Source organism: Halichondria panicea, chromosome 3 (genome assembly GCF_963675165.1).
Source record: "Halichondria panicea chromosome 3, odHalPani1.1, whole genome shotgun sequence".
NCBI classification, from domain to species: domain Eukaryota; kingdom Metazoa; phylum Porifera; class Demospongiae; order Suberitida; family Halichondriidae; genus Halichondria; species Halichondria panicea.
The window spans coordinates 4113060-4128210 of record NC_087379.1 but is presented as its reverse complement, the minus strand read 5'-3'; the positions used below and the strand labels follow the sequence as shown (position 1 = coordinate 4128210).

Sequence of the window (15151 nt, the reverse complement as noted above, 5' to 3'; positions counted from 1 at the left end):
TTTGTTTGCATGATACCAAGGTTTCTTGGTGTTTCTTTCACCGGTATAGTGGCAGTGTGTGCAACCTTATAACCGGTAGAGAGCTATATATAATTATATGTGCTTTGGATAAAGTGTGGAATGAAGAGTGCAATCTTTAATTAGTTGTGTGGTTCACAGTGCTCATTCAATACAAAATTAAAACCACGCAACTAAAAATAAATTACTGAGCTAATTCACAGTGACTTGTATACACACAGACCCCACAACAGATCCACCTAATGTAGACAATGAAGCCTCAACCATGGAGGTTCCTGATGGTATGGGTGTGGTTTGCTTACCTAGTTGCTAGTGTGTGCTGCATGCATGGCAGCTAGTGCATCGCTTTTCTCTTTGAGCGCTTCTATATCCAAGGGGTTCCAACTTGACACTCGGAGGATAGTTAATTTCGTATTGAATCTATAGTATATTGTTGGCTTTGACGAGTTTTGGTAGTTGCTTGGTTCCAGTGTGCTGCTATTTTACTCGGTTGGTGTGTTAGTGTGACTTTTATGTGATCTCAGTGTACTCAACATTTTCTTTTCCGTTTCCTTCTCGCAGATACCAGCACCGGCCCAGACAATGTAGACAATGTAGACAACGGAAATACTGACCCTACTACTAATGGAGGTCCTGGAGACGTTAACATTAATATCCTTGACAGCATTGGTGGATTGGATGGTGCCAGTCGGATGGGATGCTGCACATATTTGACCACTGTTATTTCTGTTATATTGTGTGTCCTACTGTCAAAGTTTCTGTACTGATGTTCACGAGTGTGTAATAGTGTTGTGTGTATTTATTGATTCATTTTTAAGCACATCTTTTATGCATCCTCAATACTTACTTAACCTGGACAATTCATCATTGACTCTAAGAGAAACTGGGAACCTTATCCTTCCGACGTAAAAACTTATGTTCTGTATGTTGTTTAACTGTATATAATGTATATACTTGTTGTTTTCCTGCATAATTATATGTATTTATGTGTGACAGCGAACATTTACATGTAGTACTTGCAACCCATGGGCACCTACCGTTATAAAAGAGAAAACTCGGCCTGGTAAATCCACGCCGATTAAAAATTAATTGGCGTGGATTTTGCCTGCAGACTAGCCTCGATTCAAGGCCGATATTTTAATCGGCCTGGAATCGAGGCTACCTGCAGACTAATAGCTCTGGACAAATGCCCAGGAGTCCGCCCCATAAGCATTGGAGAGACAGCTAGGAGAATTAAAAAGCTATTGCATTTACCCTCAAAGAAGACATCCAAGATGCAGCAGGTCCATTCAGGTATGCGCAGGTCATATATTGGAGCAACAACCAAGTCTTAAAACAATTTATTGGCAAGAGCACAGAACTGCATGGTTTGAATGACCGCTTGGGGAACAACAAATTATTAGCTGGATGGTGAGCTTGGTCTGGAAGACTTGGAAGAGCTCAACATTGACAGCCATAGCAATGATAGCATGCACTTATAGTATTGATCACTTATAGTACTGCTGTATTCTTCAGTTCTAGCGTGCTTGTTTTGCACTGCAGGAATTTACTGTAGTGACGACCATTGCCTATTCACCTCGAAAAAGTGGTCAGGTTGAAACCTGACTGACTAGTGGCTACGGCACTGTGTCAGCCTAGCCTCGATCTCAGGCCGCTCTTCCTCGAAGAGAGGGCCTGGTATCGACTTTTTGCGCATGCGCCACATAATCCCCAGAAACTTTTTAATTACGTAAAGCAACTAGCTATCAATGCATGTATACATGTAAATAAGAAAGAGAAGTGTGCTAGTTCAGCTTCAGTTCATGCAGTGGCTCTTGGTATGCCAGGTCCATTGTGTCGATAGATGCTATTGGATGGTGAATGCTGTATCTTGATCCTCTTAGGCACATTGTTGCTGAGCGTAGTAATGAATAACTCAGTTTACATCTGATCCAATGGATGATCTTACTGTACGTCTTGTTCTGTTTCTGCGCTGTCATTGAGGCTATTCATTTGCTATTAGGCCCATTCCTCCTGATGTTGAAAAGACAAGGGGGGAGAAAGACCACTTATATGCTCTCTTCTTCTACAGTCCGTTCTCTTCTTGTAGCATTGACTGAGTGAGGTATTTCGATGACTCAGCGCGAAAGGGTTGAACACCCTTATGTCAAAAATGCGCTGTTCCGATCTCTTCCCCATTAATTATCAATCCATGCTTGCAAGTTTCTACATGCATGCAGCACTTATAATTATTATAACTTACTGGATTTTCCCATTCCAAACTTTGGAACAAAGAGTCTCAGTCAATGCACAAAAAAGCTCTTTAAAAATAGTCTCATCCTTTTCCAGACGTGGAGACCCAGTGTAGTAGATATCTTTAATAGTTACGACTGCAGAAGTTATCTGCTGCAATATCTAGGCGGGCTCCTTCCTCTCTGTTTGCCGTTCTAAGTCTGAGTTGTTCTCCTGAGAGTAGTTGGAGTGGTGGTTCAGTTCCAATGTTGTGGCAAACCTCAGTGAGGAAACCCGCTGTAATGTCCCTCAGTTCGTTGTGGCGGATTGAAGGGAATCTTCCACAACTGCATATTATAGCGAGTGCTCAACTGTGAATTGGTCACAATCCATGTTCATCAATGGGTAGTGTGGTGAGCCAACTTGATGTTCGCATTGCCCTCTTCATGTTGTTTGATAGCTTGCTTTCCAGCTCTGCCGCTGCTTGTGAGTCTGATTGTTTGCGCATTTTTACTGCTTTTTTCTTGGCATTGAGTTGTTCTGCTTTAAATTGGCCTCCTGATGGTATGTGTGAGATTGGACCAGGATTAGAGAGACGAGAGGAGCTGTGATACTTTGTGACGACTTGTGGTGATAGGAGTTATTTCTTGTGGGGTTGATAATTCCAAGGCCTCCATGTCGTATTGGTAGTGCCATCAATTCTCTGGTTTTGCAATTTAGTGCACTCTGACCCATCAAGGATGGTATTAATTTGTGCCTTATCGCATCCTCAAGAGGTTGCAGTAGATCAGCGATATTCGGATCGATGGTTCGAATTAGGTAAGTCCATTTGTGTTTCAGCCCGTGTGTGAATGCAGCATATGCTGCATGTGGCTGAGTGACAGCAATAGATGATAAGCGATCGACTTCGTTGACTCATTCGGTCACTTTGCGTTGGACATATCCGGATATAAAATGAGGGGTGCTAACAGCTGCTCCAAGATGTCTTTTACCGTCTGCTGTGATTGACACTCTTGAACGATTAAATTTTGCTTTGGCCTCTTCTAGGTGATCTTCTTTCACGATAAGCCAGGTCTTTTTCGCATTAGGGTAGTATCCGTAGTTTGCATGGGCCCAGCGGTCCCATCATTCTCTGAGATCTTGAAGTGACCCGCCAGCCGTAGCATCATCGGCATACCAGGCTTGCTTGATTCCTGCATCTTCGAGTCGATTAATGAGTGGGGTTATGGCGATTAGCTCCATGGCGATTAGCTCCATACCAATAATACCCTAGTGGGAATCTAGGAGGGCAGAAACAAACTCTCATCTGGTGAACTTGGATCGCGTTCTCTTCCGGGAAGTAGACTTTAACTGCAGAGATGTCTGGGTCTTCTCTCGCAATAATTCCCGTGCCAAGGTCTAGAGAGTTTCTTTAGTTTCCCCTGTTCTTCACTGGGAAAGCGAATGAGTACTTCTTTGAATGGTTTTTGTCGGGCTTTCCGGTCGTAATAGTGCTTGTACACCTTTTGGGCCTTCTGAATATTCTCTACCGCCAACGAACGAGCTGAGGATAACATTGTAGTGACTTCCACACGATAATCTTCCGGAACTGTCCAGTCCAATTCTGACGGTGGGAGATAAGCAGCTTCTGTGGGCGAACGCAGATCGGTTCCAAATAGTAAGTAGGAAGGCTTCTCTCCAGTACTTTCGTGGGGTGTATTCCTGTAAGCGTAGAGTACACCCGACAGGAAACGATCCCATTGCTTGCCAAATCGAGCTGCATGTTTGCGTAACATGGATTTCAAGGTTTGATTGAATCTTTCCACCATGCCATCGCATTCGGGGTGATACGCTGTAGTATTCAATTTCTTGATTCCCAGCATTTGGCAGAGATCTCGCATTAAGTGAGATAAGAGATTTGTACCACGGTCAGATAGTAGGCACTCGGGAATTCTATAGAATGGTATGACTTCATCAACCAAAATGCGGGCGATTCTGTGGGCCTTCTGGTCAGGTATAGCATATACCATGGGCCGATAATCTTGAAACACCACAACGTGTTTGTTTCCATTGGTGGTCACCGGTAGGTCCATTACGTCAACCCCTACGATTTGAAATGGGCGATGAACTGGGATCGGGTGAAGTGGAGGAGGTTGGCGGCAACCAGTGCCCGAAACGATTGCATATTCCGGACAGCTCTTCACAAATCTTTCGGTAGCACTATACATTCCTTCCCACCACCATTGTACGGCCAGAGTTTTGTAAGTACGATTGGCAGAGAAATGTCCTCCATTTAATCCTCTATGACACAAATCCAATGTCCAGTCAGGTGGTTGGGTACGGCAACCCTCACTCGGTGCTTCTTCTTAGAGTCTATGAAATGTAACATGCCTCCCGAGATCGGAGTAGGGAACTTTGTAGAATGAGCTTTCATGCTATCTTGTCGTCATCTGGCAGTGTTCCATCTTCTAGATAGTGGATCGAGTTCAAAAGTATCCTTGAGTTGCTCTTCTCTGAAAGATATACATTCTTCTGTAGACAAGTGATCTTGTGACAAGAGAGAAGAGAGATCGTAATCGAGATTGCTGCTACTTGCAGTTCAGCTTCTCCCATTCCTTCTTTCGGGGCAGGATTGCAAGGGCTACGTGAGAGAGCATCTGCATTACCATTATTCTTTCCTGGCTTGTGCAATATCTTGAGATTCCGAACTCCAGCCTTGGTCCACCAGCGAGCGTGCTTTCCAAAAGGGCTGGGTGCATTGAGAATCGCTTTAACGGCAGAGTGATCTGTATACACAGTTACATCTTAACCATACAAATAACTGCGGTAGTGGCTCATAGCCCAGACCACAGCAAGAGTCTCCAACTCAGTAACACCGTAGTTCCGTTCTGCAGCAGTCAGTGATCGGCTAGCATAGGCGACTGGATGATAGAGTCCGTCATGTTGAAGTTGTGACAAAACAGCTCTAAGTCCCAGAATGTACAAATGCTTGGTCTAACGACGGGTAAGCCAAAACCAGAGTACTGATCAGGCACTGTTTAAGAGTATCTTCAGTCCAAGCAAAGGTCACATTCTTTCTAGTCAGCAGGTTGAGAGATCGAAGCAAACTGGTGGATGAACCGTCTGTAGTACGAGCACAGGCCAAGAAATTGTCGAACTTCCTTGACGTTCTTGGGAATGGGGAAGTCTTCCACGGACTGGGCCAGTTTGGGGTTTGTCTTCAACCCATCAGGAGTGAGAATGTGGCCTAGATACTCAACTTCTTGTCTGACAAAAGCACATTTGGATATCTTCAACTTCAGTCCAGCGTTCTGATCCTCTCAAGCACAAGGCGCAGGTGGCTAAGGTGTTCCTCCAAGATTCAAGAATAGATGAGAATATCATCAATATAGACCGACACAAATGCTTGTCATTCTTCTGGATTCAGACCCATTAAAACTCTTTGCATCAAACGTTGAAAGACCGCTGGTGCATCAAACGGCATGACTCGAAATTCAAACAGACCATGGTACTACAAATGCCGTCTTCTCCCTTGCTCCTGGTGCTACCCGGATCTGCCAATAACCGCTGGCCAAATCTAGAGTGCTCCAAGTTGATCCAATAGATCGTCAACTCTTGGTAAAGGATAAGTGTCCAGTTTCGTCACTGCGTTTAGTTGCCGGTAGTCTACACAGAAACGATGGGAACCGTCCATCGGGCTAGCCCACGGGCTGTGGGATGGCTGGATAATGCCCTCTTCTTGCATCTGCCTAGATACTTCTTGTCTGACAGCTAGTGGCATCCTTCTGTCTCCAGTCCAAATCCATTTTGACGAGATCGGTTTCTCCTCGCTCGTTGTCGTCGAGGCTAAATGCAGTATGGAACTCTTCCAGACAATCATGTAACGTCTCAGTTTGCTCCCAACTTAGTTTTTGAGGTTTACCGACAGCTTCTCTTAGTAATTCACAACGTTCTGTGTCAGACATCACAGCTAGGATATTAGCAGGTTCTGCAGGTACTATTTCAGTTACTTGGTGTGAGAGTCCTACAACATCTCCGGTGCTCAAGTGACAAGAGTATCCATTGGGGTTAGATAGAATCACGTTAGCAATGCCTCTACTGTCCGGCTCAATCAAGGTGGCTTCGACCTGTACTCCAGTCTCGAGTAAAAAACGTTCTGGTTGATCAATAAGACAGGCCACTTCTTTTGCATCACAATGGATCTGAGCTACTATGCTCTGGTGAGGTAATAGGTTCACTTGCACCAGCGGTACTGTGCTCAGGCTCTCGTCTCGGAGCGTCGTCTTTCCACTGTTGGTCTTGACTGGGCGAACTTCATTGTGATACATAATAATGCCTAACTGCCGGCACACGCCTTCTGATAGTAGTAAGCCGTCGGGAGAGTCCATTTTTAGGTATACTGGGGTAGTGAGGCTCTTGCCATCAAACTCGATCAACAACACCAGGCGTCCATGCATCCAGGGAGAATACTTTCTGGTCGTACGTCTTCGGTGTCTTGTCCGCCTTCTGCAGATCCTTCTTCTTGAGTTTAGCTGCTACAGCTACTGTTTTAAACAGTTCACCACCCATTATGGTAATGTCTGCCCCGCTATCTATGAGGCCTGTGGCAGGTACTCCTTGCAACAACACTGTGACACACTTGGGATCACTTCCTCCATCTTTGAGTTCTACTTTCTTGACGTCACTTATGTCGTCGTCCTCACTACTAGACAGGAGGTAATCTAGCGGGTCTTTACTGGGCAGGTCATCAGATGTAACTTGCTTGGCACTCTTGTAAGACGACTTAGGTATAGTTCTGCCTTTACTCTCTGTTCTAGGTTTCTTGCATTCGTTTGCAAAGTGACCAGTCTCACTACAATTATAGCATGTTAGTTTAGTTCTGGGGATTTGGTCTGCTTCTCCTATTCATCTGGCTTGGGCCATCGGGATTCCGAGGCTGGTTAGGGAGGCTATTGGGATTCCGTGGCTGATTGCCACTAGACTTTCGGTATAGCTGTCGTTTTTTATTCTCTGCAATACGACGTTCCTCGTTTTTAGCAGCTAGACATAAGGTTGGGTAGGTTTCCGCACCGGATACAGACGGGGCTCTCATCAGCTCGAGTCTTAGTCCCTCCTGAAGCTGACTATCCTGGTTTCGCTACCCAAACCATCTCTGCCATAAACCATCTCTACCATAGGCCACTCTAAAGTGCCTTTCTAGCCTACGTATGAAATCGGCTACCGTTTCTTCGTCTTTTTGTGAGGCATGACGGAAGTCCTGGACAGCTAGCATTCGCCCCCCAGAATCTAAAAGTTCTCTGAGGGAGCCTATAGCAGTGTGTAGGTCTGCTTGTCCTCACTAGGGATCAAGTCCCACTCCTGAAGGGCACGCCCCCTCAGGTGTCCAGCTAGTTGGATTAACTGGTCCTCCTCGGTCCATCGATTCCAGGTTGACGTTCGGGTCAGGGCAGACAGCCAGTCGTCTAGCCGGATACACTCATCTTCCCCGGAATAGGGGTCTACTGGCGGTGCTCTACCACGTCTAGCACCACCCACTGTCCGTTCTACTGGGGTAATGCCCCCGATAGTAACATCATCAGACACAGTAATTGTACCATGCATAAATTCAGGGGCCATTGCCCTCAACGTAGGTACTACAATGCTCGTACTTGCTAACTGACGTTTTAGCTCGGCTATTTCATCATCTTTACATTGTACCACCTCTTCAAATTCTCTAGCTAGCGAACAATTAGCTTTCCACAAATCTTTCATTCGTACATTAACGCTCTGTAACTTTATTCTCATGGAGCTTACCTCCTCTGTGAGGAGCCGGTTCTCGTCTTGCATCTGCTCCAGTGTGGGATCAGCTCCTTCCTCGTGACCTTCTTCTCGGTCAGTTTCACCTTCATCTGTGTCTCCTAGTCTGTCCTCTCCCAGTCTGTCCTCTCCTAGTCTGTCCTCAGCTCTCTGCAGTCCGATCCGGAGGAAGGCACCTTCGGCATCCAGCAGCTGCAGCACAATCTCTTCAGGGGCCTCCATTGCCAACTGAACGTCAGGAGTATACCACGTTCCTCTTCTACCAGCTTCCCCTCTATCATTAGGAGTGTCTCCTCCTTTGATCCAGTGTCAGGCAGTCCCATTGCAACGGCAATGGCCTTGATCACAGGAACAGTCAGCTTCCGAGAGCTCAGGGGCACAGGTCTGGTCAGAGAGAATCCTGAAGGTAGCTCAGTGTCCACCACTATTTCTTCTATTTCTTCCATCGTCGGAGAATCCATGATGCGTTCCAAGTGTACTGCACACGTTTTCGCGTGGAGGTTTCTTCAGTTCAGTGCTAGTCCTCTAAAAGGAGATAGTCTTAATTCTTCTGTTTAGAAGCAAAATCGATTGCTTTTCACTTCTGTAGGTCCCGATGAGAATGGATGTCTCGGCAGGACCTCCACTGTAAAGCACTTCAGTGTGACAGCAGAGATTGAAGAGAGAGGGATATGAAACTTGATGACGTGTACATACAATCCGTGCTGCCCAAAATGGGCGTGGCACATTGTCTTTACTGCAAGTTCTATGTAAAATCATGTAAAATACTTTTTGCATGGGACTGTATCTCTGGACTTGCTGCTACAGCGATCTAGCCTTTGAGACAGGCACAAGTACATAGAATACATAGCTAACATTAAAACTCATCACTGAACCATCTTATGAAAACCAACTTGCTTTCTGCTACAGTCCCACAAAGGCTAGTATAGCCAATAAACCAGGGAATCTGGCGTTCTGGATTTTATTGCCACAAAAAATATTTTAAAACAATCTGTGGCTAGTCAATTATATGATCATAATTCTTCAAGTGAGTCATCCAGCTTCCCATGGGCCTGTTTTGTTTTATTTACAAATTAAACCGCCATTTTTATAGCAACGCGGAGTGCCTAAACTTTTTACTCTGATTTACATTGAGCACATAAGCTCACGTGATCTAGTTTCATATCCCCTTCTCTTCAATCTCTGGTGACAGTAACAACTTATATCCACACATGGCAAATCACATGACATAAGTCAGTAAACAGTATTACTAACAACATATACATTACATCATAGTCAATCATACTAATATAAGGCCACAAATTGATCTTATGTTTCACATTTATAATCTCCAAAAACAGACCAGGGTGGCAGGCAAAAAAAATAAAAAAAATTGATGAATATCATTATAAAACCACAAACAGAGTCACAATACGCCACAAAAAGTCACTTTAGCAAAACATTACAACATTTTGCTAGATCACATGGCTATTCTGACCTCTGACCTGACCACTAATCGGTTTATTTTTTGGGGAATTCTGCAAAAATATGACCCGGAAAATCCGTGAAACATATGGTGTGGCTTAAGGTAAGTTCATTAGTCCAAACTTCCTTACAATACTTACAATACTGTAGACAGAGACTGACAGCTAAGTAAAACATCAGCTCTGTAGATTTATCCATTAACTTGAGGCTCGGATCGGATACACACTCAGGCGACAAGTCAATCTCATAAGAAATTAGTTAAACCATAGATTGAAGAGTTAGAGGGATAGGAAACGGTTGGTATCTCGAGTAACATCCGCGCTACGCTGCGATTTAATCGAGGCCATCACAACAATATCTATTTCTACACTCAGTGCATACAAGTAACTGTGCTTAGTCCGTGCAACTCACTTATAATTCAAGGTCTATACCTATTGTAGTAGTCATAACCAGCACGCTTACACGTTATATGTTCCAATAGCTCTAAAACAGCCTTGGGAACATATAACTTTATTGGAAAGTCTCTTTTTACTGGGTGTGGTCAGACATTAGCAAGTACTACACGTGACTCATGGACTAGGCGTGTTATAAATTGCTGAAAGAGATGATGTCTCGAGGAAACACAGCTTTGGGAGTTACCCGGCAAAAATGTGCTTAATAGCCTCGTAATGCGGATATTTTTCGAGGCTCCACTGCAGATTCAATGTAAAATCATCACATGCACCACTCCGTTTCCTATCCCTCTAACTCCTCAATCTATGGTTCTAGCGCAGGAAGAAGTTCACTGCATTATTTGTCCATTATGTGTTTACTGTAGTGACGACCATTGCCTATTCACCTCGAAAAAGTGGTCAGGTTGAAACCTGACTAACCTGACTGGTGGCTACAGCCCTGTAGCCTAGCCTCGATCCCAGGCTGCTCTTCCTCGAAGAGAGGGCCTGGTATCGACTGTTTGCGCATGTGCCACATAATCTCCAGAAACTTTTTGATTATGTAAAGCAACTAGCTATCAATGCATGTATACATGTAAATAAGAAACATATTATTGAGAAGTGTGCTAGTTCAGCTTCAGTTCAGTGGCACTCGGCCCTCTTGGCATGCCAGGTCCATTGTGTCTATTGGATGGTGAATGCTGTAACTTAATCCTCTTAGGCACATTGTTGCTGAGCGTAGTAATGAATAACTCAGTTTACATCTGATCCAATGGATGATCTTACTGTACGTCTTGTTCTGTTTCTGCGCTGTCATTGAGGCTATTCATTTGCTATTGGGCCCATTCCTCCTGATGTTTAAAAGACAAGGGGGGAGAAAGATCCATGCTCCACTTCTCTTATGCGTTCATCGTATGCTCTCTTCCTCTCCAGTCCGTTCTTCTTGTAGCATGGACTGAGGGAGGTATTTCGATGACTCAGCGCGACCCACTTTATGGCAACGTAAAAACAATTCTTGGCCTCGGGGTTTACTACTATAAATTCTGGACAATAAGAAATTATGTAAGAAACTGCAGTACAATACAACTCAATGTCGCCTCAATTCTAAGCCACTGTAAAATACGTATTTTAAGCGGCCTGAAATCTAGGCTATATATATATGTATAGTAAGTATAGACCTACATGTACACTGTACCTCAAATTAGATGCAACCCTCTAAATATGCGACACCAGGACTTCAACAAAATTTTTAAACTTCCAAAAGAAGCAACCTTCTTAATAAAAGTGTCGCCTTATAAGTATATAGGCATAGATAAAGAAGAGAGGGATTGGCAACGGAAGTTAAAACGTAGACTTTTGTGCAAGGGGTGTGGCTTAATTCTGAAACGATGCGTGTTGTCCCCCACCGTAACGCCGCGAAACACTTTTTTATGTTTGAGGCTTTACACAGAGCTTTCTAAGACCCCCGGAAACTTCATTTCCATGCTTCTTGATGATGTGTATTATGTGGAAATTCCCAAAAAATTTTCTAGATTGTTGAGAAAGAGCTAGCGGTACATAGCGCTTTTTTCACCTCTTTTCACCGTTTTTTTATAGTTATGTACCAATAGCACCTATAATATAGCTAAGATTGCCTAACTAAGTAGTGTCCTGGATCACATATAGCCTCAAGCATGGAAATGAAGTCTAAAATCAGCAGCAGGATTGTTATACTGACAGTAAGACAATCAGTTGTCTCTTCAACCATTCCCAGCCTGTGCTTTACTCAAGGCTGTCTTCCTATGTTGAAGTAGGCAGCCTCGAGTAACGCCGGGGCAACACGGATGGTTATTCGAAGTCGATTTTGTTGCCAATCCCTCTTTGCTCTATCTATGGTATAGGCAAGAGTATATGATAGAGAAGAGAGTATCGAATGTAGGCATACTGTACATCAGATGCAGAGGAGGCTGGAACCACTTGACCTTAGCTAATTAAGGTCACTAATTGGATTTATCCAAAACTTCTCTTGCAGACTACTTCAAGCCTAGTTTTTAGTGTCTGTCAGTTTAAAACGTTCTTTTTCAGGGGGGGGTCAATTTTTTTTCTCCAATTTTGCTCAGAAGCAGAGATACAAGTATCAAAGCCAGCTGTGTGGTGACCTCGAGAACAAGCCGCTCATGATATCGAGGCTAGTACAAGAGCAAGACTTTTGATTGTATCTCTGCTTTTGAGCAAAATTGGCGAAAATAAAATTTGACCCCCCCCTGAAAAATAACGTTTTAATGACTTTTTAACCCTAGCGTTCCCTCTGCTTCTGGCTCATTGGACTTTCCTATATTATTTCAGCTATAATTGGAATGTTAATTTACATGGAGTAACAAATCCAAGAAAAAGGGGTTCCAAACCAACGAGCGTGCACATTTTTGGGGGTTACGCCCATTCCAGTCACACGTTGTGCAGTAACACAATAGGGAAAATCCCATTCCCAGCCAATAATAGACTTGCATAGAGCTTACATGTAGCTGCTACGAACATGCAGTCAACTCAACTAGTTAAAGGCTATAACCATTGACTCTTGACAGTTGATACGTATACGTACACCAAAAAACAATCATTGAATTACGTACAATAACTGCAAAAACTGATAAATAGGCTATTAGCTATAGCTGGTAGCTGTACAAATAAAGCTAGACTGAAAGGGGGATCACCCCTGGATCTGCCACTAACATGTGCAGTATTTAGAAATCAAATGATTGTCTTTAGTGCGAAATTAGAGCCCTTAACCGGGATACCGGGAAGAAAGACCATTTTGAGGGATATTCCCGGTAAAACTGGGATAGTTGGCAGGTATATGATCAAGCTTTGCAGCTACCAATAGCTAGCATTATAGTGCAGAGCTAACTACTATAAGTATAGAGCAGCAACACTCCATGGACAAATTATGCTACACACTGTTCTAAAAAGGCTACAATGGCATTTCAAGTAAGCAAACCTAGCTATAACTTGAGAACAAAACATTATTTGCAAATCCACAAGAAAAAGTGACTATAGAAACTCTTACTTGCACTTCATTGATCCGTGAGCAGCTGTAACACTCTACACAGGAAGACAGACACACAAACACACTATGCGTGAACCGAGGCAATGATTGGTGTTCATTAAAAAATTCTTCAAACACAAGACATTTTTCTGTTAACATTGCTCATGCTATTCAGGCTTAGTGCTTCATTATAAAATTGCCTATTAGGCTGGCATTATGCTCAATGCTCCACTATTATGAGACTTCATAATTGGACAGACAAGCCACCTTTCTACCCTCACGCAATACTGGCTGCACTTTTTCATGCCTCTACCTATAGCCTCTATACCTAGCCTAAAATAATGTGCATAGCCGCACAAGTGAGGCAGAGCTGGCCCTTGCCTCCTGTACTATTGAAATTTAAGTTTCCACATCACTAGCTTTTAATAGCTCTGGCTATAGCTTACCTCTGGCTAGCAAGCTCTATCACTGTCTTGTTGATGAATAGAAGAGAAGAAGAGCAGTTAAATAGCAGTTACTGCCATTTACACGAGGGGTTGGCAACAGGTGTTTCTGGTGTACGAGATTTCCAGATTTCAATAATATTGGTTGTAATAATATGGATGGCTAAAGGACAGGAAAGACGTCAATGCCTTTACTTGTGATTCAGAGTTGCAGTCAGCTTACTCTTCGAGCTTCAGCTTCAACAGTCTGCTGCGGCATAGCACATGACACGATTGCTGCTCTAAGCCAAACCCACTTCAGTAAAGTCCATAAACAAGCTGCAGTCCGTCTCGTTAAAGGGGGGGGCTATACAGCTCCAAAGCCCCCTCCCCTCCTGAATCCGCCCCTGGTAACTATTTAATAGCTAGGTGTTAAAATTATTAGCTACTTGTCATGTGTGCATTATTCACAGTTCAGATTCAGTCTGCTGTATAGTTCACCATTTCAGTCTCACTCACTGTCATGTGACGACAGTCCACTTGCATTTTCAACTGTTACAATAATGTCAATTTGTGGTAGATAATCTGTTTGGCTACATGTATTCAGTTCGTCATAAATTATTTGTGTATTTGAAGTCATTATTGTCTCATTAAACAACGTAACCTTATGGTAACCTCCTAATAAAGGACACCTTCGAATAGCGGACAAAACCTCCTGCACCAACTTGTTCGATTCCACTATATATAAGTGTCTGATTTCATTTGAGATTTCATATTTGTTGCCAGTCCCTCACATTAACATGCCCTCCTACGCGTTAATTAGTGGGTGTGGTTTCTGGTTAACCATTTTGCGGAGACGATAGCACCCGATCAGCCTCCACATAACAGCTCAAAGCTCACTTTGCAGTCCACATGGAAGGGAGAGACGGCTAGCTGGCAGAGGTACCGTATTACTAGAATATTTTGTGGGTGAAAAACCTTTGCGAATGAGCCAAATCAGCAGAAAATTTGACCCTTTGCGATCTAACTATTGCGTTCTGGCAAGGATCGTGTGTATTTACTAGTAATAATTTAGGTTTTGCGGATTTTATTGTTGCGAATTGATCGACCATCGCAAAGCGCAAATGTTTGATACTCGCCAAACATTCTAGTAATACGGTATACACAGTGCGCATGCGTAGAACTAAATACCATATAGCTGGTTATTTTCGAGATTTTCAAGGATTGGCCTTGAACCTCGAAAATTGGCTTACTGCCGGTTGAAAGACCTCTCTACTGCAGGGGTGTGATCATTTGAATCTTTATCCTCAAAAATATAATCCGCAAAAAATTTTTAGTTTTATTCGACAACGAAGCTTTGTCGAGAAAATGTGCCAAATTTAACTTGTTGTGTTGAGGCTACCCATGGTATACAAACACAGCGCTATGGCAGCCAGGTGCATGAGCAGACTCAGAATACACAGAACTACGGACAGACTGACTGCTATAACCCGTAGCGCTGCGGGCCATCCCATGCAGGTTAGTATTCATTGTACAAACTTGAAGGATAGTAGGATTTCCTCAAACTAACGCTTGTCGTGAACACAGACAATTGTAGAAATCAATTTTCTCTTGTTCTCAGGTTATTCTGATGTAAACGCAACAGCAGAATTAGGTGGTGGTGTGTTTGGTGGATTATCTGGAGGTCAGTGCTCTGCTGGTCTCCAACTGGAGCTGCTGATTCTCGATGGTGGGTATATACTGCATGTTTGCTTGAGTGCTGTACATTGACTATACATTGAGTGGTCATCTGTTTGAGTACACATTATGTA

At 43.5% G+C, this 15151-nt stretch overlaps 2 protein-coding genes across 3 annotated transcripts in view; one reads left to right on the top strand and one right to left on the bottom strand.

Moving 5' to 3' along the window:
- Positions 1 to 945, top strand: part of LOC135333589 (uncharacterized) — a 51969-nt gene extending 51024 nt beyond the window's left edge. Inside the window, exons 5-6 of one of the 2 annotated variants that reach the window (XM_064528577.1) lie at positions 240 to 299; positions 580 to 945. In XM_064528577.1, coding sequence (XP_064384647.1) covers positions 240 to 299; positions 580 to 785 — 266 coding nt within the window. In that variant the 3' untranslated portion in view covers positions 786 to 945. The remainder of the gene's footprint in view (positions 1 to 239; positions 300 to 579) is intronic. The other variant, XM_064528579.1, reaches the window with a different exon arrangement.
- A 6037-nt stretch (positions 946 to 6982) lies between these two features.
- LOC135333581 (uncharacterized) lies at positions 6983 to 9497 on the bottom strand. The gene is made up of 2 exons (XM_064528564.1): positions 8898 to 9497; positions 6983 to 8708 (listed from the first exon to the last, which is right to left on the bottom strand). Exon 2 carries the CDS (start codon positions 8224 to 8226, stop codon positions 7516 to 7518), a length of 711 nt encoding a protein of 236 aa, XP_064384634.1. The 5' UTR covers positions 8227 to 8708; positions 8898 to 9497; the 3' UTR covers positions 6983 to 7515.
- Between the last annotated feature and the right edge of the window lie 5654 nt (positions 9498 to 15151).